At 37.3% G+C, this 25796-nt stretch overlaps 1 protein-coding gene across 5 annotated transcripts in view; it reads left to right on the forward strand.

Moving 5' to 3' along the window:
* Positions 1-25796, forward strand: part of NEK1 (NIMA related kinase 1) — a 186319-nt gene that overhangs the window by 53245 nt on the left and 107278 nt on the right. For all 5 annotated transcript variants that reach the window (XR_011170037.1, XM_069097133.1, XM_069097141.1 and 2 more), the window contains exons 10-14: positions 674-734; positions 8948-9105; positions 22442-22501; positions 22900-22947; positions 23072-23146. Coding sequence is in view for 4 of the 5 variants with exons in the window: in XM_069097133.1 (XP_068953234.1) it covers positions 674-734; positions 8948-9105; positions 22442-22501; positions 22900-22947; positions 23072-23146 (402 nt within the window). In the remaining variant the exon portion in view is untranslated. The remainder of the gene's footprint in view (positions 1-673; positions 735-8947; positions 9106-22441; positions 22502-22899; positions 22948-23071; positions 23147-25796) is intronic.

The raw sequence follows: 25796 nt of genomic DNA on the forward strand, positions 1-25796 counted from the left end.
GTGTGTGTGTGTGTGTGTGTGTGTGTGTGTGTGTGTGTAAGGAGATATTATTGGAATGGAATAGTGTTTCAGAAGGAATAGTTTTTAAAATGTTTTATTGATGATTTTATGTTTTTTTATATCACTGTCATTTCTGGTAATATCAACTCCTCATCTTTCCCTCACTCTTCACCTAGAAATGAAACCTTCCTTGTAACAAAAAAAAGCTGAGGCAAAATATATGATTCAGTGATCTATGACAGTGTATGTGACATTCCGCTTTAGTAATCCCCTACCTCTTCTTTAAAGGGAAATTCATTTTGTTTTGTTTTTTAGAAAGTAGAGTGCTTTTCATTCTCTTTTCATTCACATTGTTATATCACTTTACCACTACAGCATGCAACAAAGTTAAGATACAAAGAGGAGGGATAAGCATCAAGTGTGTGTGTGAGGGAGAACAATTTTATTAGCTAATGGAATCTGTTGGCAAAAATAAATGAGTTTAGAAACATTAGAGAAGGATATGAACATAATTTTGTAAAAGGATTATTTTATTTTTAAATTATGATTTTGGATCTGTATTTGAATGTGATTTATTTAGGAAACCCAGGGATTATATCATTTACCAATTAGCTTAATCTTTTTTTTTAAAGACTAACTTTTCATATTCTTTTTCTCCACTTTTTAATCTAAGCTTATTGCAGAAGAATTTAGTCACAGAGCATTTCACAGATTTGGAGCTCATCATGTACCAGGTAAAAAACATGTCTTCAGATTCTTTTCATCTGTTTTTTTTTTTTTTGCGGGGGGGCGGGGCGGAGAATCTAACTATAGTATAATTTGAACTGGTATCTATATCCTTATAGAATAACAAAAATAGTTTAGTTTCAACAATAAGTAATTTCTGTAATAATTTGTGTAATCCAGGCTAGGTAACCATTGAACTGCATAAATAATCTGTTCTGAAGTGTGACAGTATGTAAGATTGAACTTCCAGTGTATTTGTTGATGTTTTCTCAAGTAATCTAACTTCCTGCTTTGGCAATTTATGGACATCCTCTACCCCACATCAGCTACACATCCATGCTCTTGCTATCACTACAGTTGTTCCAAATCTGTTTTAGAACTCCAAAATTCCTTAATGTGATTATAATCTTTTATCATTTAATTTTTCTCTGTGCATTAGTACCCTTAGCACTAATCTTCATCTCTATGACCTTCAGCCCCTCCATCTCTCAGTATTTTCTTAGATCATTACCTTTGCTCTAGCCTTTCTCTCCTCCCTTTCCACTTTGGACTCTTTGGTGAACTAGTTCAAATTTACACTATTCTTTTCTTTCAGATTCCTTGTTTTCTATCCTGACTCCAAGCATAATGCTTTGCCACACCCCATCTCTGCATTACTCCCATCATCTTTCTCCTTTTTACCTACTAATATGCTGCAAAACAGAAGTCATGAAACAGTGCTGATTGAGTCTACTACAAATCTGTGTTATATAACTTTAACTGGGCCCTCATTGCAGCAAAGTTATCCTTCTACCCCTTCTATGCTGTCTCAACAGAAAATGTTCTAAAACATTTCTTGTCTCCTCAAACCATTCATGACACCCCACACTCTCAGCTGAAAACCTTGCTTCATATTTCACCACTACCACCCCAGATTGAGGTAGTTTGCTGAGACCTACCTCTTTTCCCCTTTTCCTTATCTCACAACCCTCTGATATTATCCCCTACTATCTTTTTCCTTCACCCCAGTATCTGATGAAGAGGTGGCTGTTCTCCTTACAAAGAGCAGCCATTCTACCTCTTATTTTTCAGTCTGTCCCTATATATTGCTAATTATATAAGATCCCGAATCTCTTTGTTCTCAGAAAATACTAGATCCTACCATCTCTTCTAGCTGTTGTTCTGAATTTCCTTCGCTTCTCAACTAAACTTCTTGAAAAAGCTATCTGCATTCAATACTTCTTCATCTCTTCTCGGCCCTCTGTACTCTGGCTTCTGATGTTAGTATTTGAAACTGTTCCACTAAAGTTACTTGCCAGATCTAGTGGGATTTTCTTAGTTCTTTGTAGCATTTGACACTGTTGACCACATTCTTCTTTCAGATATTCTCTTATTTCTGGGGTTGGTTTTTTTGTGTGATTCCGCTCTCTTTTGGTGCTTGCCTATCTTACTGCTCCTTGTCTGTCTCTATTTCTGTATCTTCTTCTATGTCATGTCCACTAATTGTGGTTATCCTCCAGTGCTCAGTCCTGGGCCCTCTCTTCTTTATTCTGTTTTCTATCCCTTGGTAAATATCAGTTCTTATGGATTCATATCTGCAGATGATTCCCAAATCTGTATATAAATGAATGGGGAGAAATAAATTTACTAAGCACCTACTATATGCCAGGCATCATCATAAGTCCTATAGATGAAACAGAAGCTAAAAAAATAGATCCTGTCCTCAACGGAGCAAGCTAACATTCTTTTTTTTTTTTTACTTTACAAAAGTCATTTTATTTATATTCATATGGTTGCTGAGGTTACATCAGTCATTTAACCTTTGCTCAGGCCCTGGGCTAAGTGCTTCCCTCTTATCTCTGGCTACCTCCCTGACTTCTAAAACTGTCTTTTCTTTTCTTTTTTTTTTTTTTATGAAAATATTTTATTTATTTATTTTTTATTTTATTTTTTTTTAATGAATACAATTTTATTTTATTTTTTTACACACACATTTATATATATATATATATATATATATATATATATATATATATATATTTGAATATTTGATTTTAAAACTTTCAATTCCAGATTCATTCCCTTCCTCCCCTGCCACCCACCCCCACTTGGGAGACAAGCAGTTAAGTATAGGTTGTACATGTGCGGCTAATGCAAAACAATAACATAGTAGATGTATTGAAAAAGACTGACTATATTTCCCTCCCTCCTATCCCACCTCCCACTTGTTCTATTCTCTACTTTGATCCTGTCCCTTTTCACAAGTGGGTGCTTCCAACTTCCCTCCCCCCCTCCCTGCCCTCCCTTCCATCATCCCCCCTCACATCCCCTTCCCCCCCTATTCTCCTGGAGGGTGAGATCCCCTATTTAGTGTGTATTTCACTCCCTCCTCAAGCCAGATTCAATAGGAATAAGGTTGACCCATTCCCTTTTGCCTTCCTATTCTTCCCCTCCATTGTAACCATTTTCTCTTGCCTCTTCTGTATGAGATAGTTTGCCCCACTCTGTCTCTCCCCATCTCCTCTCATTATATTCCTCTCACCTCTTAATTTCACCTTTTAAGTATCATCCCTTCCTGTTAAATTGGTCCTGTGCCCTCTATCTGTGTATACCTGTAAACATATATACACACATTCACATATGTATACATATGCCTGCATACCCTCATATAAAGACATATATATTTCTAATCCCTTCAACTACTGAGAAAAGTTTCATGAGTTACAATGATTGTTTTTCCATGTAGGAATGTTAATAGTTCAACTTTGGCCAGGTGGCTCAGTGAGCAAGAGCACCGGTCCCAGTGCCGGGACGACCCAGATCAAATCCGGGCCCAGACACTCAGCACCACACCCAGAAACAACAACCGGCCGTGCAACCCCAAGCAAGCCACTCAACCCCAATTGCCTTAAAAAAAAAAAAATAGTTCAACTTTGATAAGTTCCTTATGATTTCTTTTCCCTGTTTACCTTCTCATGCTTCTCTTGCTTCTTGTATCTGAATGTCAAATTTTCTATTCAACTCTGGTTTTTTCAGCCAGAATGCTTGAAAGTCCTGTATTCCACTGAATGACCATATTTTCCCCTGAAACATGATACTCAGTTTTGCTGGGTAGGTGACTCTTGGTTTTAATCCCAGCTCCCTTGACCTCCGGAATATCACATTCCAGGCCCTTCGATCCCTCAGTGTAGAAGCTGCCAGATCCTGGGTTATCCTGATTGTGTTTCCACAATATTCAAATTGTTTCTTCCTGGCTGCTTGTAATATTCTCTCCTTAATCTGGGAATTCCGGAACCTGGTTATAATATTCCTAGGAGTTTTCTTTTTGGGATCTTTTTCAGGAGGTGATCGGTGGATTCTTTCAACCTCTATTTTGCCCTCTCGTTCTAAAACATCAGGGCAGTTTTCTTTGAGAACTTCCTGGAGGATGCTTTCCAGGCTCTTACTTTGGTCATGGCTCTCAGGCAGTCCAATAATTTTTAAATTATCTCTCCTGGATCTATTTTCCAGGTCAGTGGTTTTTCCCATGAGATATTTCACATTGCCTTCTATTCTTTCATTTGTTTGGATCTGTTTAACAGCATCTTGATTTCTCATAAAGTCATTAGCTTCCATTTGCTCCAATCTAATTCTGAAGCAATGATTCTCCTCATTGAGCTTTTGAGATTCTTTTTCCATCTGGCAAATTCGACTTTTTAAGGCATTCTTCTCCTCATTGCCTTTCTGAGCCTCCTTTGCCATTTGAGTCAGTCTGTTTTTTAAGGTATTATTTTCTTCAGTCAGGCTGTTGACTCTCATTTCATAATTTTCTTGCATTGTTCTCATTTCTCTTCCCAATTTTTCCTCCACTTCTCTTATCTGCTTCTTAAGGTCCTCTATGGCCTGTAACCAGCTTGTATTTTCCTTTGAAGCTTTTGGTGCAGGCGTTCTGACTTCACTGATTTCCTCCTGTTCCATGCCTTGCTCCTTCTTATCCCCAAAATAGGAGTGTAATGTTGGAATCTTCTGTCTGCTTTGTTTCCTTTGCCTGCTCATTTTGCCACTCAATGATTTGACTTTTGGTCTTTTTGCCACAGTAGGACTCTGCCACCAGACAGGGGAGTTTTCATCCCAAACGCTGGGGTTTTCTCAGCTGCCGGAGGTATTAGATGGGTGCCCTCTCTGAGGTCTCCGCACGCTCTGGCAAGCTGGACACACACCCCAGGACCTCCACCCTAGACTGCAATCCAGATCCAAGCAGGTTAAAGCAAGAGCGATTACCCCTCAGACTGGTGCTTGGTCCCCCTACACTCTGCAGGCCAGGAGCTGAAGCCGCCATGTGGCGCTGGCAGGCTGTGCTGTCGTCTCAGCTGTTTCTCGCCCCGGGGGTAAAAGCCACGCACTCCCACTTACTGGGTCCCAAAGTCCAGACTGCACTGGCCTCTCATCTTGTCCTTCGCATCTATGTGTTGATAAATCTGGAAACGGCCACAGCTGCTGCTGATCTGGAGTCCCTCTGGCAGACAGCTGGTCAGGCCCGCCCTGGGGCTAAAGCCTTGGCGTGGTGCTGGGCTCGGCTCCCAGAGCGTTGCGCTGGCAGGTTCCTGCCGGCCTGCCGGGCTGTTCTCAGTGGGAGGTTAGCTTCTCTGTGTCATTTTGTGGGTTCTGCAGCTCCAAAGTTTGTTTAGAGTCCCCTTTTTACATGGATTGGGGAGGGTGGAAGCCGGAGCCGCGGGAGGGTCATGCTTCTACTCCGCCATCTTGGCTCTCTCCCCCTCGCAAGCTAACATTCTAAGAGGAGTAAACAGTACATAAAGGAGTGCTAGGGTTGGAAAGCACGGGTACTGGGAGACAACATCAGGGTTGTAGGGAGAAGAGAGAAGTGACTTGAATTAGACATAAAAGTGGATATCACTAATTAGATCTGTGTGTAGGGGAAGAGTCTATGACCAAATAAAAGATAGAGAGGATCACAGAAGCTAAAATGAACAATTTTGATTTTGTGAAATTTAAAAGATTTTGCATGAGCAAAACCATCACAGCTAAAATTAGAAGAAAAACACATTAACTGTGGAAAAATTTTTGTCGCTAGGTCCCATTTCCAAGATATATAGGGAACTGATTTAAATTTTTAAGAATAAGAACCATTCTTAAAATGATAAATGATTTGAACAGACAGTTCTCAAAGGATGAAATCCAAGCTATCAATAACCATACCAAAAAATGTTCCAAATCACTAATAATTAGAGAAATGCCGATTAAAACAACTCTCAAGTTCCACTTTATACTTTGGATTTACAAAGTTGACAAAAATGACAAATGCTAGGTGGGCGGCACTGTTGGTGGAGCCGTGAATTGTTCTAACCATTATTGAAAGTCTTTTGAAACTATGCCCCCCCAAATTACTAAATTGTGCATAGTCTTTCATCCAGTGATACTATTTTTAGGTTTATATGCCAGAGATCAAAGAAAGAGGAAAAGGACGTATATGTAGAAAAGTGTTCATAGATCTTTTTTTGTGGTGGCATAGAACTGGAAAATAAGAGGCCATTAGTTGCAGTGACGATGATGTTCATTTGTTTCATTTGTGTCTAATTCTTCATGAGCCCATTTGTTATTTTCTTGGCAAAGATACTGGAGTGGTTTGCCATTTCATTCTCCAGCTTATTTTACAAGAAAAGGAAACTGAGACAAAGAGGTTTAAGTGATTTACCAAGGGTCATGCAACTAGTAAGTGTCTGAAGCTGCATTTGAACTCAGAATGAATGAACCTTCCATACTCCAGGCCTGGCATGCTATCCACTGTGCCACCTAGCTACCCTTAGGGTTATAACTGAATAAATTATGGTTTATTAATATAATGGAATATTAAGTCATATGAAATTATGAAGGAGGTGGTTACAAAGAAAACTGACATTTTTCTGGATTGATGCAGAGTAAAGTGAATAGAGCCAGCAGAACAATTTATACACTAAAGACAACTTTGAAAGACTGAAGAACTCTGATCAGTGCAATGATCAACTGTGATTCCAGAGGACTAATGATGAAATGTACCACCCATATTCTGACAGTACAGATTAAGACATTTTTTTGAACATTGATAATACAGGAATTTGCTTCACTTGACTTAACATTTCTTACAAGATTTTGTTTTTCTATTTTTCAAAGAGTGAGGAGGTAAGAGGGAGAGAAAATAGATTTTTATTAATTGAAAAAAATTATTTTTAAAGTAAGTACTGAGGGGCAGCTAAGTGGCACAGTGAATAGAGCATGGGCCCTGGAGTCAGGAGAACCTGAGTTCAAATCTGGCCTCAGACACTTAACACAAAAACTAGCCATGTGACTTTGGGCAAGTAACTTAACCCCAATTGCCCTACCTTTCCCCCTCCAAAAAAAGCCAAAAAAAATTAAAACAAATTAAGCACTGAATTTCATCATGAAGAAAGAGTAGATTATATTTTAACAGACAGGGAAAAAAACTTGTTATTAATATGGAGAGTATTGCATGTAGTTAGTCCATCAACTTGTCAGAACTAATGTCAGAATCCATGAAGAAGTTGGAGAAGAAGGAGGAGATGGCTTAGGGGCACAGGCACAAAAATGAGGAAAGGCTATGACATATGTTTAAAACAATTTAACCCTGAATTGTTAAGTAAGTAATTGAAAATCAAAATGGAAAATAGACACTAGAAATGACATAACTTAGATTATGATTATTTCATTGAAAAATTTAACCATTGCCAACTAATTAACCACAAGAAGCCCAAAAGAGCCCAGACAGTGTCATAGTTAGCAAACATCTGATAAAAGATACGACAACTAAAGACAATACCATATTAGAATATAAGGATGGTGGATTATAGCAAGCAATGACATTTCATAAAACAGATTGAAGCAACTGAAAGTAAAACTATTTTAAAGAAATCTTGGTAAGATAGATACTCAGTTCACTTAAGTCATCCCAAGGGCTGTCAAGGATTACAATGACAGGAGAAATACAAATGAGGAAAACAAAACAAAAGATTTATAAAAACCACTAAAAAAAATTTTTTTCTATAAATGATAATAGAACTACCAAATGTGGCCCTAATCTTTACAGTTTCAGATATGCTTACAAAGGAGGCAGAAATAGCACTATACAACTTCTGCCTATACAGATGAAAAGTGAACCTAATCTAGAATTGAGCAAAAGAACAGTTATCAGAATTACTTTCGGTAAAATGGCAGAGCTTTTTTACTAATCCCATGCTTCCCATGAAGATCAGGGCCTCTCTTTTCAATATTACATTTTATAACCCTTTTACTTATACATCTGCTTCTCAATAATTAAACAGTATGAGAGGGCAGTAGAGAGGAGTGTAGTACATGTGACCAAACTGCAAGACATAATCAATTAGGAACTCTAATGAAAAGGATAATGAAATTTCAAGAAATTATAAAGAAAAAGAGTAGATGGAATGCTTAGGTGATATAATTTGGGGATATTAGGTTGTTAGAGTGTTCCACTGGCACCCCTGTGATTTTGAAGAAAGTAAGAAAGGTCTCCAATACCTTGGGTTACTGTCCTCCAGCCAATTTCTGGTAGCACATGGACAAGAGTCATACTTGATGGGCAGGTGTGAATTAGCTCTAGCTGCTTTATCAGAGGGAATTCCTGAATTGGTGAGATCACTAATCCATTCCGTTTTTCCTTCAACAAGTATTGCGGTAGATTTAATTGAGAGTTTTTATTCTTTAGCCACAAATCTTAATCTGCACTAATTTATCTTCTTGAAATTATGTCATAGTTGTTACTAATGATACAATCAGTGTTTAAGAACATTACAGATTTATAGTTTTTTAGATTAATAGCTGGTTGCTTTGGTTTCATAAATTGTCCTCTCTATTGAAATTTAGTTTTTATTTACCTGAATATTGCCCTCATATGTGGTACATGTTGTTAGAAGAGAACAGTCATCATCATCAAGCCATTATTAAGTGTTTAACTATATTCCAGTCCCTGTACTTAGCATTGAGTGTTTGAGGTTTTGTGTTTATGACTTTAAATTGATTTAATTGAACTGGAAACAATTATGTGTATTTTCACAGTAAAGGGATCTAGATGTCTTTGATAAGAAAAGTTAGAAATTAAATTATTAAAACTGAAGTGTTACAATCTGAAAGGATTCTAATTAAAATTATTATAAGAAGAGGCCCTAATAAAAGAGGTTTCGTGTTTTGTTTTCTTTTTTCCATAATTTGTGTCTTTGTGTTTTTTATGTAGTCAAAAGACCAACTCAGGGACAGATCTTGGCATCTCCTGCTCCTGCACAGAAAATTACAAAGCCTGCTGCTAAATATGGAGTACCTTTAACGTATAAGAAAGTGGTCGAAATGCCAAAAAAATCCCACGAAAAGGAGCCACCTTCAAGATACAAACAGGTATAACCATCATAATAAACAGCATTGTAGACACATTTAGTTTTTAAATTCAAATTTGTCTTTTATTTTTAAATCGCTTTCCCCCATCATATCCCTTTTTCTTTTCTCAGTCAACCCTTAAAGATTCAAAGAGTTAAAAAGTTTAGCAAAATTAACAAGCACGATTAAGTCTGATATTAAATGTGGTATACCAGTCCCCTGTCTTTGCATATAAGAAAGGTAGATGCATTTTCATATCTCGTTTGAAGTCACTATTAGTTGTCATAACTTCATAGCCTGCAGTTTCGTTTTTTTAACTAGTGGTATTGTTTTTCACATTTACATTGTTGTAGTCGTTATATACATTATTTTCTTGTTTCCATTTACTTTGTATCAGTTTATATAAGTATTCCCATCTTACTGTATATTTTTAAGAGTTTTCTTAATAGTATTTTATTTTTTCCCAATTACATGTAAAGATTGTTTTCAATATTAATTTTTGTGCAATTTTGAGTTCCAGATTTTTCTCCCTCCCTTCCCTCTGCCCTCCCTAAGACAGCAAGCAATCTGATATAACTTATACATATTTTATCATGTTAAACATATTTCCACATTATTCATGTTGTGAAAAAGAATCAGAACAAAAGGGAAAAACCACAAGAATGAAAAAACAAAAAAAGTGAAAATAGTATGCTTTGATCTGTATTCAGACTCCATACTTTTTTTTCTGGATGTGAATAACATTTTTCATCATGAGTCTTTTAGAATTGTATTGGATCTTTGTATTGCTGAGAAGAGCTAAATCTATCATAGTTAATCACTGCACAATGTTGCTGTTACTTAGTGTACAGTGTTCTCCTGGTTTTGCTCACTTCACACAGCATCACTTAACTTTGTATTTTTCATAGGCATTGTTTCTTACAGTGCATTAATATTGCAGTATATTCATATACCACAGTTATTTTCCAGTTGGTGGAATACTATTTTGTTTCCAGTTTTTTGATTTTACAAAACATGTCTTTGTGTTTATGAAACCTACTCCTTGAGACATGCTTGCCAATGAGATCTTTGAGTCAGAGGTTTTGGATATTTTATTCTCATTCTTGGTATAATTCTAGATGGCTTTACAGTCATTGGACTAATTTGCACCTCCACCTGTTTTTCTACAACTTCCCCCCCCCATTGACTATTCCTATCTTTTGTGATCTTTTCCAGTTTACTGGGTATAAAGTGAAATCTCAGGGTTGATTTGATTTGAATTTCTTATTTTTAGGATTATGTTTCACATAGTTATTAGTAGTTTGTGATTTTTCTTTTGAGAACTTTTTTTTTTATAATCTTTGATCCATTAGAGAGTGACTTTTGGTCTTTTGTATATTTATGAATTTTCTGTGTATCTTGGACATCAAACTCTTATCAGATAAATTTTATGTAAAAGTTTTTAATTTCATGTCATCAAAAAATCTATTTCAGCTTTTGCAGTTGCTTATAATTCTTATTTTGTTAAGAATTCCCTCTTAACCCTAACTGTAAAAGGTACCTTATTTGGTTCTAATTATTTACAGTGGGAATTTCAATGTTTAAAATTTCAATTTTAAGTTTATTGGGGGATATGATTGTTTGTTGTTGGTCTAAATCTAATTTCTGCCAAATTGTTTTCTGATTTTCTCAACAAGTCTTGTCACATAGAGAGCTGTTCCCCAAGTGATTTGTGTTTGCAGATTTATCAAACATTGGGTTATTACAATCAGTTGTTTCTGATTCTTTTTATATTTGTAAAGTGCCTATCCTGCGGTAAATGCTCTATAAATGCTTATTCCCTTCTCCCCATTTCTTCCTAATCTAGTGTCTTCCAATGACATTCTTTACTATTTTCAACTAGTACCAGATGTGTTTGATGATTGCTGTTTTATAGTGTAATTTGAGGTCTTGAAATGATGCCATTCCTCCTTTTTTCCTCCTTTTGCTTATTAGTTCCATAGAGATTCTAGACCTTTTATTCCTTCAAATGAATTTTGTTGGGGTTAAGTAACTTCCTCAAGGTTACCTGGCCAGTTATTTTTGTGTGGGTGTCGAGTATCTGAGCCCGGAACCAATCCTGGGTCTCCCGACGCCGGGGCCGACACTTATTCGCTGCGCCACCTGGCCTCCCCTTTCTGTTGTAATTTTGTCAGACTGTATAAAGTAACCTCTTGATTATTCATTATAGCACTAAATATATAAATTACTTTAGGTAATACCATCATTTTTATTATGTTGTCATGGCCCTTCCATGAGCCCTTCCATCATCCTTCACTTCTTTGAATGAGTCTTTATTTATAGAACATTTTGTAATTTTATCTAAACAGTTCTTAAGCATGATTTGGTATTTCCAGATACTTAAAGCATTCTGTAGTTATCTTGACTGGGAACTTTTCTATTTCCTGCTGGATTTTTTAATTGCTATAGAGTAGTGATTTTGATTTTTGTGGTATTTTGTGTTCTTTTACTTTACTGAAGCTATTGACTTAAATAGGGTTTTTTTTTCCTGAATTATCTAGATTTTTCTAGGTTAGTCTTCATGTTTTCAGCAGATAAGAGTAGTTTGGTTTCTTTGCCTATGTTTGTGCCCTTGATTTCTTTTTGTTGTTCTCTGTTGTTATCACCAGCATTTTTAGAACTAAGTCAGAATTGCAGGAAAAGGGCATCCTTGCTTTCTCTCCCTATATTTATAAGGAAAGCTGTTGTCTTCACCATCATAGATAATATTAACTTTTGATTTTTAAATTTATACTCAGATATTTAAAAAAAGTTAAGGTCATTCTATACCTCTGTCTATAGGTTTCAGTTTGGTGGGGTGGGTTGTTGTTTTTTTTTTGTATGAATTAGTGCAGTGTTTTGCCAGAGGCCTTTCTTGCTTAGATATAATCATGTGATTTTGGATGTTTGGGGGTTTTATTATATTTTTTCCTAATTTTTAACTATATTTACATCCTTGGAATAAATTCAGTTTGATTATAGTGGATAAAATTTGAATATATCATTGTAGTCTTTTAACCAGGATTTTATTTAAAAAATTTTTTAAAGCTATTCATTAGAGATATATGTGTGTATGTATATATATATATATACATGTATATATATATATATCTTTATTTGTTTTATCCTCCCATTATTTGCATATAAGGACTATATTTTTCTCATAAAATGAGCTCATTAGAGTATTTTTATCCTCAGATTTTTTTTTTCCTTTTTTGTAGGGGCAAAGGCAGGGTAATTGAGGTTGTGACTTGCCCAGGGTCACACAGCTAGTAAGTGTTAAGTGTCTGAGACTGCATTTGAACTCAGGACCTCCTGACTCCAGGGCCAGTGCTCTATTCTCTGTGCCACCTAGTCGTCCCATATCCTGAAATTTTGAGATTAATTTATGTAGTATAGGTTTTTTTTTAAGTTTGTTCCATTTCACCTGAATCTACTGAACCAGAGATTTCTCAAAAGGAAAGTCATCTATTCTTTTAAAAGGCCATCTCCTCCCTCCATTCCACACCATACAATATGATTATGTTCTCCTTTGTCAGAATAGGTTATTCTGATCTAGAGTTCTTTTCCTTTTACCATTTGGAAAATCATATTCCAAGTTTCCCTTCTTTTAATCTGCTGTATAATCTTGTGTGACCAATACTCTGGTTCTATGGTACTTGATCTTTTTCTTTGGGGAATATTATTTCTTTGAGTTCAAAGTTATGGAGTTTGGCAGTCATTTTCTGGGGGTAAAATTTGTAGTTTCTGGCCGTGTCCAATGAATTTTATTTTCTCTTTGGCTCTATTAGTTCTTAGTGGTTTTCTTTTATTTCTGAACTATATGGTGATTTTGTTTGACTATTATCAAATGTCTCAGTAGTTTAAAAAAAAATCCTTCTTTGTCTCATTTTCCCGGTTACTTTTGATAGGAGATGGTTCGAATGTTACCATCCTCAACTTCCCACTCTCTGTCCCTCCTCTCCCCCCATAGAAAAGATCTTGCCAAATCTTGTTAATTTCATCTTATATCTCTTGCTACTCTTATCTGACACTGCCACCATGCTGATGAATTGCCTCACACCTGGACAATGGCAGTAGTCTTGTCGTTGGTATCTGTGCCTCAAGACTTTTCCCAACTCCAATTTATCTTTCACTCAGTTATCAAAATAGATTTTTTTTTTTGAAGTACAGATCTGACCATTTCACCTCTATTCAATAAATTCCACTGGCTCCCCATTACTTCAGCATCCCAACATAAAACCATGTTTGACTTTCAAAGTCCTTTAGAGACTGGCCCCTTCCCACCTTTCTAGTGTTTTTACCTCTTACGCCCTCCTCATACTCTGCAATCCTGTGACACTGACCTCTTCGTTTTTCCTCAAACAAGATATTCCATCTCCTGATTTAGCATTTTCATGGGCTATTTTCCATTCCTGAAATTCTCTCTATTTATCTCGCCCTTCCTACTTTCCCTAACTTTCTTAAAGTCTCACCTAAAGTCCTGTCTATAAAAAAAAACAAAAAACTTTCTGGAGCTCTATTAATACTAATGCCTTCCCTCTCTTGATTATCTAAAATTTGTTCTGTATATTCTAATTTTGATTTTTTTTCATCTCTTGGGCCTCTTTTTCTCCAACTGCTCTTCTGGTCAAATCATTTCTTTACTCCCGACTTCCTACTTGGAATTATTACAGGATTATGTTTTCTTTTTGAATTTTATCTTGTGATTCTCTTAACCCATAACATTTTCTATTAAAAATTTTCTTCTTTTCACTCATTCCTTCATCTAACCAATGTCTCTCATTTTTATTTTTAAACTTTTTTTTGACTCTTCAACAGTAGGAATGTTGTCAGTCTCGTCCCTCAATGCAGGGCCTAGGGTGAGGAATAGAGCGATAAAAACAACCACAACTAATCTCCCAATTCTCAGCATGGAGTTGGGCAGCCAGAAGTCATGTCCTGATAATAGCTTCCTGATCTTGTCTCCTTCGGTAGTATTGGTCTGTGACACCTGCTAGAGATAGCTGATAGAACAGCTGAACCTTTTTCTTTTCTGCAGTCTTACAGGAAATAGCTGTATTGATATCCTAGAACTCTTTGTTTCCAGAGACTTTGTACTACAGCTAGACTTTGCACCCTCCTGCAAATACTGGCCATTACACTGTTCCAGGGCAAAACTCCACACTGCCTGGGGCGGCTAGCTGGCGCAGTGAATAGAGCACCGGCCCTGGAGTCAGGAGGACCTGAGTTCAAATCCGGCCTCAGAGACTTGGCACACTTACTAGCTGTGTGACTTTGGGCAAGTCACTTAACCCCAATTGCCCTCCAAAAAGCAAAAAACAAAAACAAACAAAAAAATAACTCCACACTGCCCGAGCGTTGAATGGGAGGAATGGATCTAGACCCTAATCCTTTTTGTAGTTTTGGCTGAGTCCAGAGAGCTTGAAATTGTGGTCTTCTGGATGGGGAATGTGAAAATGAGAGCATGTTCTTTGCTCCTTGCTCCCTCTTCCATTTCTAGATGGGGTTTGGGAGGGGTTAAGAGAATTATAGACATGTACATAACCTTTTGGTGCTTAATACTTGTAAATGATACAGCTCTGATGGTGGTGGTCCCATGGGTGCTACAGCAGAGAGGAGACCACCTCAGGTATGTATGAATAAAGTAGGGCAGAGACCTAGAAATTTTTGGTTGTTGTTGTTTAGTCATGACCTTCATGACCCCATTTGGAATTTTCTTGGTAAAGATACTGAAGCAATTTGCCATTTCCTTCTCCAGTGCTTTTAACAGATGAAGAAACTGAGACAAACAAGAAAAATGGCTTGCCCAAAGTCACAGAGAAAGTGTCTGAGGCTATATTTAAATTCAGTTCTTCCTGATTCCAGGACCAAGGCTCTCTATCCACTGTGCCACCTAGCTGCCCCAGGAACCCAGGAAACTTAACTCTAATTTTGTTGCAGCAAAGAAGAGGCCTCAAAAGGGACGATGCCCAGTCTCTGAGTCAGATGAACCTCAGTATAAATGTATCCTGGAGGCCAGGACTCGTCCATCAAACAAGGTTTCACCAACTCACTGATGAGAATTTAGAGGAATTTGGAAGTTAAAAAATCTTTGTAAAACCTTTTGCTTCTGTGACAGAGTTAAATTTCATAGGTCCCTGCCCGGTCTAATCATTGCTTATTCTGCAAAAAGTACCCTGACTACCACCACTGCTGTGTTCCATGGGTGATAGATCTGGTTCCTATTTATGCCACTTCAGCTTTTTGTCTTAAAACTGTGGTATTTCGTGTAATTGCTAATAGTTTGCAATTTGAGTGTTCAAAATTACAGGGTACTCATTGGGCAATGATGAGAGATGCCTAGTGCTTGCCCTTGAAATATTGCTGGAATTAGAATTAGAGAACCTGAATTCAAATCCTTCTCTGCCATTTATGACCCATGTGACATTGAGCAAGTCCCCTAACCTCCAGTATCCAGCTCCTCATCTATAAAAGGAAGGTATTAGACTGGGGGACCTTTAAGATCCTTGATCCTTCCTACCATCCTCTGGTAGACTCAGCTGTAGAGGAGGTAGACCCTTTAATATATCAAGAAGAAGCAAAAAACTATATATAGACTTATATTGAGTACATTTTGTATCTACATAAGGTCAGAAGACCTTGTGGAAGACACCCTAATGTTGAGTGCACCTTCCATGTTATATTTACAGATAATGAATCCTTTTTGATATGCACATTTGGAAGGAATACTCACATCTGTGAGATCACACATCCTTTTGAAGTATTGAATATTCCCAAGTTGAATTCCTTGTTGCCTCCACCCTCATCTCCCCAGTGTTTGTTTAGAGTGACTTACCAGGGAAGCTGACACCACTGCTTTGGATTGATACATCATAGAGCTCTGTGTGGTATGGGGCTGTGGTGATGATACTCATCTGCTAGTTCTCTCCCTTTCAAATTCCTGTCCTTATTTGTCCCTGTGATTCAGTCAGGTATCTTTTTAAATTTGAAAAAAAAAAAGAGTTGAAATTCCTCTATCCTTAATATCTTCCTGTATCTTCCTATAGTCTCATTATTATCTGCCTCAGTCCATCTCTATTCTCTGATTCCACCACTACTCTTTGGAATTGTCTTAGATCATTGTATTGTTCAGAGTTGGATCAGCATTACAGCATTACTGTTACTGTGTATAGTGATCTCTCAGTTCTTCTCACTTCACTTTGCATCAGTTTATATATATATATATCTCGTCATGTTTTCTGAAACATTCTCCTCTTATTTCCCACAGTACAATAGTATTCCATCACAGTCATATGCCATATCTTGTTCAGCCATTCCCCAATTGACAGGCATCCCCTTGATTTTCAGTTCTTTGCCACCACAAAACAACTGCTATAAGTATTTGGTACATATAGATACTTTTACTTTGTTTTTTTTCCAGACTTAGTGGTGTTGAGTCAAAGGGCATGTGCAGTTTTATAGCCCTTTGGGCATAGTTGCAGATTATTCTCCAGAATGTTTGGATAAGTTCACTACTCCACAGCAGTTCTTACCAAATTGTTAATTATCTTTTCATAGTTTTCTTGCATCACTCGTTTCTTGTTCCAGTTTTTCCTCTACCACTCTTATCTATTGCTTTAATTCAGGAATTCTTGTTGGGGTTGCATCCAGTTAGCATTTTTCTTTAAGGCTTTGTAGCTGTTTTCACCTTATTGTCTTCTTCTGAGTTTATACCTTGGTCTTCTTTGTGTAGTAGCTTTTTGTGGTGAAATTCTTTTTTTTAAATATTTTTATATTTTCCATCCTAGTTCTTGACTTTGAACTTTATGTTAAAGTTGGGCTCTGGTCACCCTAGGTTGAGGAGGCATTGTCTCAAGCTTCATGCTGCTATCTTCAGAGCTAGTTCTGTGGATCTGTAAGTTTTTGATGCTTCCAAGATTGTGTGGTATAGGGAGAGGTGTCATCACTGCTCTCCTGACCTGCAGTCTGGTGTTTATCTAGAAAGGGATGTTAAGTCTCCGGAAACTATAAGCTCTAGTATTCTCTTTGACTTGGAATTGTGACTAGAACCCTGCTCTCTTGTGATCAACCCCCAGTGCTCTTCTCTCCCCTAGAACTGCAACCCAGAACTGTGTATGTGCAATGGAGTTGCCAGTTAGTGCCAACTATACCAAGTGCCAGCAAAGGGTCTATAATCTCTTTCTGTCTAGTTGTCTGAACTCTCGCCATCTTTGGGCTGAGAGCCCTGAAAGCTACTGCCATTGTTGCTGCCACATGTATGGTCTCTATGTAGGCTTCCACTCTCGTGTTACAAATTTCTCTTGCAACTACTCAAGTTTTCTTAAGACCAGAAAAATGCCTCACACTGATATTTTGTTGATTCTGCTGCTCCAGTATTTGCTTTAAGGTAATATTTTGAAGTTGTTTGGAAAGGAATATTGAGAGAATTCAACTGGGTTGCCTTTAATCTTCCATATTTAACTAGTTTTATTGACTATTAGGAAACACATTTTTTCTCTTTTTTTGTCTCATTTGTTTTTTATCAAATGCTTTATTAACTTCTAGTTTACATTGTTCATTTCCGCAAAATTTTGAATTACAAATTTTCTCCCCATTTTTCCCCTACCCACCACCCCAAAATAGCGATCCCACTGGATATTCCCTCCTCCGATCTGCTCTCTCCCATTATCTTCTCCCATACCCCCTCTAACTTTCCAGTAAGGCATGATGGATCTCTATGCCCCAGTGCCTGTATATATTATTTCCTATTTACATGTAAAATAATATTGATAATAGTATATATATATATATCTGTATACATATGTATATATATTTTAAACATTTGATTTTAAAACTTTGAATTCCAGATTCATTCCCTTCCTCCCTTGTCACCCACCCTTACTGGGAAGATAAGCAATTCAATATAGGTTGTACATGTGTAGCTATGCAAAACATTTTCATAGTAGATATATTGTAAAAGACTGACTATATTTCCCTCCCTCCTATCCCACCTCTCCCTTGTTCTATTCTCTATTTTGATCCTGTCCCTTTTAAAAAGTGGGTGCTTCCAACTTTCCTCTCCCCCAGCCTGCCCTCCCTTCCATCATCCCCCCTCTCATCCCCTTCCCTGCTACTCTCCTAGAGGGTGAGATACCCTATTTACTGTGTATGTCATTCCCTCCTTAAGCCAAGTTCAATAAGAATAAGGTTGATCCATTCCCTTTTGACTTCCTGTTCTTCCCCTCCATTGTAACCATTTTCCCTTACCTCTTCTATATGAGATAGTTTATCCCATTCTGTCTTTCCCCATCTCCTCTCATTATATTCCTCTCTCACCTCTTAATTTCACCTTTTAAGTATCATCCCTTCCCATTAAACTGGCCCTGTGCCCTCTATCTATGTAAACCTGTACACATATGTACACATATTCACATATGTATTCATATGCCCATATACCCTCCTATATAGACATATATATGTATGTGTGTATACACATACACACACACACACTTCTATTCCCTTCAGCTATTCTTATACTGAGAAAAGTTTCATAAGTTACAATTATCATTTTTCCATGTATGAATGTAAGTGGTTCAACTTTGGTAAGTTCCTTATGATTTCTTTTCCCTGTTTACCTTCTCATGCTTCTCTTGCTTCTTATAACTGAATGTTAAATTTTCTATTCAACTCTGGTTTTTTCATCAAGAATGCTTGAAAGTCCTCTGTTCCATTGAAAGACCGTATTTTCCTCTGAAACATGATACTCAGTTTGGCTGGATAGTTGATTCTTGGTTTTAATCCCAGCTCCATTGACCTCTGGAATATCATATTCCAAGCCCTTCGATCCCTCAGTGTAGAAGCTGCTAGATCCTGTGTTATCCTGATTGTGTTTTCATAGTATTCAAATTGTTTCTTCCTGGCTGCTTGTAATATTTTCTCCTTGATTTGGGAACTCCAGAACCTGGCTATAGTATTCCTAGGAGTTTTCTTTTTGGGATCTTTTTCAGGAGGTGATGGGTAGATTCTTTCAACCTCTATTTTGCTTCTGGTTCTAAAACATCAGGGCAGTTTTCTTTGAGAATTTCTTGAAGGATGATTTCTAGGTTCTTTTTTTGATCATGGCTTTCAGGTAGTCCAATAGTTTTAAAATGATCTCTCCTGGATCTATTTTCCAGGTCAGTGGTATTTCCAGTGAAATATTTCACATTGCCTTCTATTTTTTCATTTGTTTGGATCTGTTTAATAGTATCTTGATTTCTCATAAAGTCACTAGCTTCCATTTTCTCCAATCTAATTCTGAAGGAATGATTCTCTTCATTGAGCTTTTGAGCTTCTTTTTCCATCTGGCAAATTTGGCTTTTTAAGGCATTCTCCTTCTCATTGGCTTTTTGAACCTCTTTTACCATTTGATTTAGTCTATTTTTTAAGTTGTTATTTTCTTCAGTCAGGTTGTTGACTCTCATTTTATAATTTTCTTGTATCATTCTCATTCCTCTTACCAATTTTTCCTCCATGTCTCTTATTTGGTTTTGAAAATCCTTCTTAAGCTCCTCTGTGGCCTGTAAGCAGCTTACTCTTTTCTTGGAAACTTCTGGTGCAGGAGTTCTGACTTCATTGTCTTCCTCCTGTTCCATACCTTGATCCTTTTTGTCCCCCAAAAAGGAGTCCAAAGTTGGATTATTGTGTTTGCCTTGCTTCCCTCATTTGCTAATGTTGCCACTCAATTACTTGACTTTTGAGCTTTTTGCCACAGTAAAACTCTGCTACCAGAGGGGAGAGCTTTGTCCCTAATCATTGGTGTTTTCTCAGCTGCTGGAGCTATTAGCTGGGTGCCTTCTCTGAAGCCTCCCCACCCTCTGACAAACTGGTCATGCACCCCAGGACCGCCACCCTAGACCACAATCCAGACCCAAGCTTCTTAAAGCAAAAGTGATTACCCCTCAGACTGGTTGCTTGGTGCCCCTTCAATCTGCAGGCCAGGATCTCTGAAGCAGCCAGGTGGCAGCAGCTGCATGGCTGTGGTGCCTCAGTTTCTTCTGGCCCTGGGGGCAAAGGCCTACCATACTCCCGAATTCCCAGGTCCCAAAGTCTACACTGCACTGACCTCACTTTGTCTTAGCACTTATGGGCTGATAATTCTGCAAACTGCCTCAGCTCCTGGTGATCTGAAGTCCCTCCAGCCAGTGGCTGGTCAGGCCACCCTGAGGCTAAAACCTTGGGCTAGCGAAGGGCTGGGCTTGGCTCCAAGAGCACTACACTGGCCGCTTCCTGCTGGCCTGCTGGGCTATCTTCAGCAGAAGGAAGGTTAACTTCTCTCTGTAATTTTGTGGGTTTTGTAGCCAGCTCCATCCAGTCCCAGCCCTGCAGTCATAGGCCTGGCAATGGCCCTTGTGGTTGGTGGGTCAGCTTGCCGCCCTGTTGATTAGGGCTCATCAGGAACTCTGCACTCTCCAGTGTCCGAGCCTCTGCACACCCTGGCATCCAGGCTTCTGTGCACCCTGGTGTCTGGGCCTCTGTGCCAGCCCCCATCGTCTTCCGGCTAGGTCTTTTGTGATTCTAATTGTGGCACTGTTAATATTAAAAAAATTTTCTTGTTGCTTTTAATATTTTATCCTTGAGCTGGAAACATCGGTATTTGTCTATATTGTTACTTTGGGTTTTCCTCATAGGATCTCTTTCAAATGGTGATCAGTGGATTTTTTCTGTTTCTGTTTTCCCCTTTTGTTCTAATGTTTCAGGACAGTTTTCTTCAGTTATTTCTTGTATTACTGTATCAAAATTCTTTTTTTTTAAATCATAGCTTTCAGGTAGTCCAATTATTCTTATGTTCTCTCTTCTTGATTTATTTTCTAGATCAGTTGTTTTTCTTATGAGATGCTTTACATTCTCTTCTATTTTTTTCATTCTTTATATTTTCTTTTGTTGTTTCTTGTTCTTATAACTTTGCTGGCTACCCCTTGCCCAATTCTGATTTTCAGGGAGTTATTTTCTTACTCAAGATTCTGGATCTCCTTTTCTAATTGGTTGAATTTCTTTTCACAAGCCTCTTGTTTTTCTTGGATTTTTTTTTTTAATTTTATCCTCAGTCTCTCATTTGATTTTTAAAGTCTTTTTTAAGTTCTTCTGTGAATTCTTTTTTGGGCAGGTGATTAATGCTTCACTATCCTCCTCTGAAGATGAACCTAGGTATTCCCTATTACCATAGTAATTCTGTATGGTTGGATTCTTTTTTTTTTTTTTAAAGCAATTGGAGTTAAGTAACTTGCTCAAGGTTACACGGCCAGTTATTTCTGGATGTGGTGCTGTGTATCTGAGCCCAGATTTGATTCCCAGGTCATCCCAACACTGGAGCCGGTGCTCTTAGTCGCTGAGCCACCTGGCCGCCCCTAAGCAATTGGGGTTAAGTAACTTGCTCAAGGTTACACGGCCAGGTGTTTCTGGGTGGGTGCTAAGTGTCTGAGCCTGGGATTCGATCTCCAGATCATCCCAACACTGGAGCCAGTGCTCTTACTCACTGTGCTACCTGGCCACCCTGTATGGTTGGATTCTTTCTCCTTTGCGTGTTCATTTTTTAAAACTTGTAGCAGCTCCGTTTTTGTAATTACCTCTAGTCCTGGGACATGGGGATGGTGTCCCTGGCCTGTGGTCTCTTTCAGTTCTCCTCTGTGGTCTGTAATCAAAACCAAAAACTCTTCCCTCCTATAAGTGCCCACAGCCAGCAGTTTTCTCACCCCACTACTTCTTCACTCACTGGATGTATGTTGGTTCCATCTTGCCCAGGCAGTATCTCAACAGCACAGTTGGGTCTGGCATTCCTTTTTAGCAGAGGTTCCCTTGATCTTTCTTGACTCAGATTCCCCTCACTATCCCTGAGGTAAAAGTTCCTGTGTCTGGGGCTGAGGTACACTTACAACTTGAGGTTTAAGTGGACTTAACCTAGAAGTGTTTACTTTCACAGGGACCAGATCTCTTCCTGGGATTTTTCTTCACATTTTCTCTGATTGTCCTTGGGGAACCCCAGTAATGTCTCTTGTTTATTTTTACCCTTTATGTTCACCCTATTTTATCTCTTTTGTGGGGGAAAATCTTGAAAGGTTGCAATGTTCTGACTTCCTACATCATCTTCCCAGAATCCACTCATCAGAAAATAACTTTTTCAAACCTTTTGGCATCTAATTGTCTTTTTCTGATCCACAGAAAATATATTGAGTTCAGTTGAAGAAAATTATATTGGGAAGCAGAATTTTATCAAAGTTGGCTTTGGAATTTTTTCTTTCGGTTTTCCTTATACTTTGGAATTTACTAAAATGTGTGGTTCATACTCTTTATCTAATTTTTAGCTTCACTTTTTGTCCAGGCCCAACAACCTCCATTGAAGAAAATGAATCCTGGAGAAGAAAGGAGGAAAATGTTAGAGGTATAAAGTTAACAACTATTGCTTATTTTCAGGCCGCACAAGTAATTTTTAAACAATTAAAAATACTTACAGTACAAAATTAAACCTCAAACCCTTTCCTCCTTATTTCTTTCCACCAAAAACCTTTAACTTTTTCTTACACCTCTTTGGGCATGCTTCTACTAATGGAGTACTAACTTTCCTGATGAAAATATAAAATAAGAATTAATATAGTGACTAAGTAATACTTTATTTCCTTTTAAGGAGTTAGCAGGGAAGAGAAAGTTGGAATGTCAGGAAAATGAAAAAAAAACAAAGGGAACAGGTAGACAGGTTTATTTTTTTTTTCTTGCTTTGCTGATATAGCTATTATATTATGTTTCATATGATCTAAAGAAACTGTCTTTTAATTGTTACAGATTTGTTTAATGAAACAAGAACATATGAAAAGACAAGAAAAGGAAAGGGTAAGGATGAAATTTCCTTTATTTTTGTGTGATACATTTTTCTTCAGGAATGCATTTTTGCTTCTTATGTAACATTTGCTTCATAAACAAAATACTTGCAATGGCTCTTTTTTTTCCCCTAAAGATGGAGCAAAGAAATAGGGCCAGGGAACAAGGATGGAGAAGTGTTCTAAGTTGTGGTGGAAGTGGTGAAGTTAAGGTAAGAAGTAGATGTTATTATTTAGTCTGATAATTATTAAATTGTAGTTAAAATTTTGTCCTATAATACCTCTATTGATTACTTCCATTTGGTAAATAAAAATGTACTCATGATTGATTCACAATTAATCCTATGAAATATTGCTGCAGATATCATAATCATTTTTTATCTTAGCTATATATATTTACTTCTAAAATTGTTTTATACTTATTTTTGTATATGTGAAAATATTGACATTTCTAGCAACCATGCTTGGCAGGTCTGTAGTAATTTGATATCTCATATTACTCTTGGCTTTTTTAACTTGGTTTATATGATGACTCACTCTTTTAGTACAATATTAAATATCCTAGCCTCATCTTGGGTTTCCTGACTTCTTAACATTTGCTTCCTTCTGAATTTTTACTGCTATATTCTGTACGTTTTTAAAAATGTTTTAATAGTCCTCTTTTTTTTTATATCACTATTACTGAAAATGCCTCCCCTTTTCCTTCCTCCAACCTCTGTCTTTCCTGTTAAAAATTGAGAAGAAAACCCTTTTAAAAATAAGTGTAGTCAAGTTGTCAAATCCGTTGAAATAACTATATACTCCACCTAGAAATGTTTATCATTATTAATTTTGTTATTAAATACTTACTAAATATGCTTCTTTATTGCTTACTAAAATAGAATGAATCTTAATAAGTTATAGTATTTAAAAGACTTCTACCATCTAGAAAAGTATCAAATATATAAAATTATAAAACAGACCATTTTCAGAAATTAAACCATTAATAAATAAACTATTCCCTAAAAAAGGCAGTCATCTAAATTGCTAAGTGAATCCATCCACACTTTAATAGATCATAATATGTATTACCTAGACTGTTGCTAAATGTAGAGATAAAGAATATTAATATTGTGCTTTCCATATGTTATCTTGTTTGGTTACATAGAGAAACTATATCCTAGTCCATTATAATTGATCAATAAGTATTTATTAAGTTCTGGGCAATATGTTATGGACTGCCAATACAAAGTCAAAAATGAAACCATTCTTTCTAAGAAGGAAGTATAATTTTCGCCAACATAACTGAAAATGTTTATGCTGAAAAACAACCAAAAAGCAATGGCATTTATGAATATGATGAAAATTATTATAGAAAATATTGGCAGCAAAAAAACTAAAATGCATCAAAAGCGTTCACTTTTGCCAAGTAGTATTCATATAAGAAATGTAAAGGAATAAATCAGTCTCCTGAGTCCTCTTAATCAAATAAACAAGAAACTGAGGCTTCAGTTAGTCAAAACACATTTATTAAGATTGTACTATATGCCAGGCATTATCCCAAATGCTGAGGATACAAAAGAAGGCAAAATAAAAATCTCTGATTTCAAGAAACTTCACAGTTTAATGAGAGGAAAACATACAAACAGCTATATACAAACAAGATTTGTAAGACATATATTGGAGATAATCATTAAGGGGGATTGTGAAAGGCTCCTTTTAGGAACTAACACTCTTTTCTGCAACTTGAAAGAAACTAGGGAAGCAAGGAGGTAGAGATGAGGAATGAGAGTATTTCTGTCCTGATGGCAGCCAGTGAACATGTCCAGAGTTTGGATATGGATTGTCATATTCAAGGGATAACCAGGAGGTCAGTGTCACCAGATTGTGGAATGCTTAGAGGGGAGTAATGTGTGAGAACACTGAAAAGGGAGAAGGGGGCCAGGTTATGGAGGTCTTAAAGGCCAGAGATAGCATTTTATATTTGATCCTGAAGGTGATAGGAAGCCATTTGAGTTTATTAATTTATTTATTTGCTTTTTGGAGGGCAATTGGGGTTAAGTGACTTGCCCAAGGTCACACGGCTAATTTTTTGTGTGTTAAGTGTCTGAGGCCGGATCCGAACCCAGGTCCTCCTTGACTCTAGGGCCAGTGCTCTATTCACTGCGCCACCTATTCACCCCTATTTGAATTTATTGGAAAGGGGAATGATGTGGTCTTAGTTCTTGTCAGTGTCATATGAGAGAGGGTTCCCAACTGAAAGGGTAAGGGAGAGGTAGCTCTGAGAAGTTTGATGAGAGATGGAAAGGTCTAGAGAAGGTAATATGATAAGTGGGGATCTTGGGTTAGGAAGTTGTAAAAGGATTACCTTGCTAGAGTAAAGGTTCAGTTTAGTTTGTGTAGCATGATTGATGTTAGAGATGACACAGTTGTGAGGGCATCAAGGTATTAATTTACATGTTTTCTGAAGGAAGAAAAGATATTAAAAGCATAGAAAAAATCTTGGCCCTTATACTGAAAACAGACTATTGAAAAACTAGCCATGTCACCTTGGGCAAGTTACTTAATCTTAATTGCCCTCCAAAAAAAAAAGGCAAAAATTAGGGTGGCTAGGTGGCACAGTGAGTAAAGCTATGGCTCTTCTCTCCTAAGCACTATATGTTGGAAAAGGCTTATTATGGAAACATAGCATTCTGATGGTCAACTTCAAAGTAACCCTCATGAATTCTATACTGTTCAGACAGAAATATGCCCTTACTCATCCTTACCCAAAATCCCACTAACTCTGAAGATTCAGTCCAGCTAAACTTAAAAATTTCTGAACATTTGGGGCGGCTAGGTGGCGCAGTGAGTAAAAGCGCTAGAGTCAGGAGGACCTGAGTT

This window comes from Petaurus breviceps, unplaced genomic scaffold, assembly GCF_028583685.1.
Source record: "Petaurus breviceps papuanus isolate PSGF00001 unplaced genomic scaffold, PetGlider_PUasm1.0 126, whole genome shotgun sequence".
NCBI lineage: Eukaryota > Metazoa > Chordata > Mammalia > Diprotodontia > Petauridae > Petaurus > Petaurus breviceps.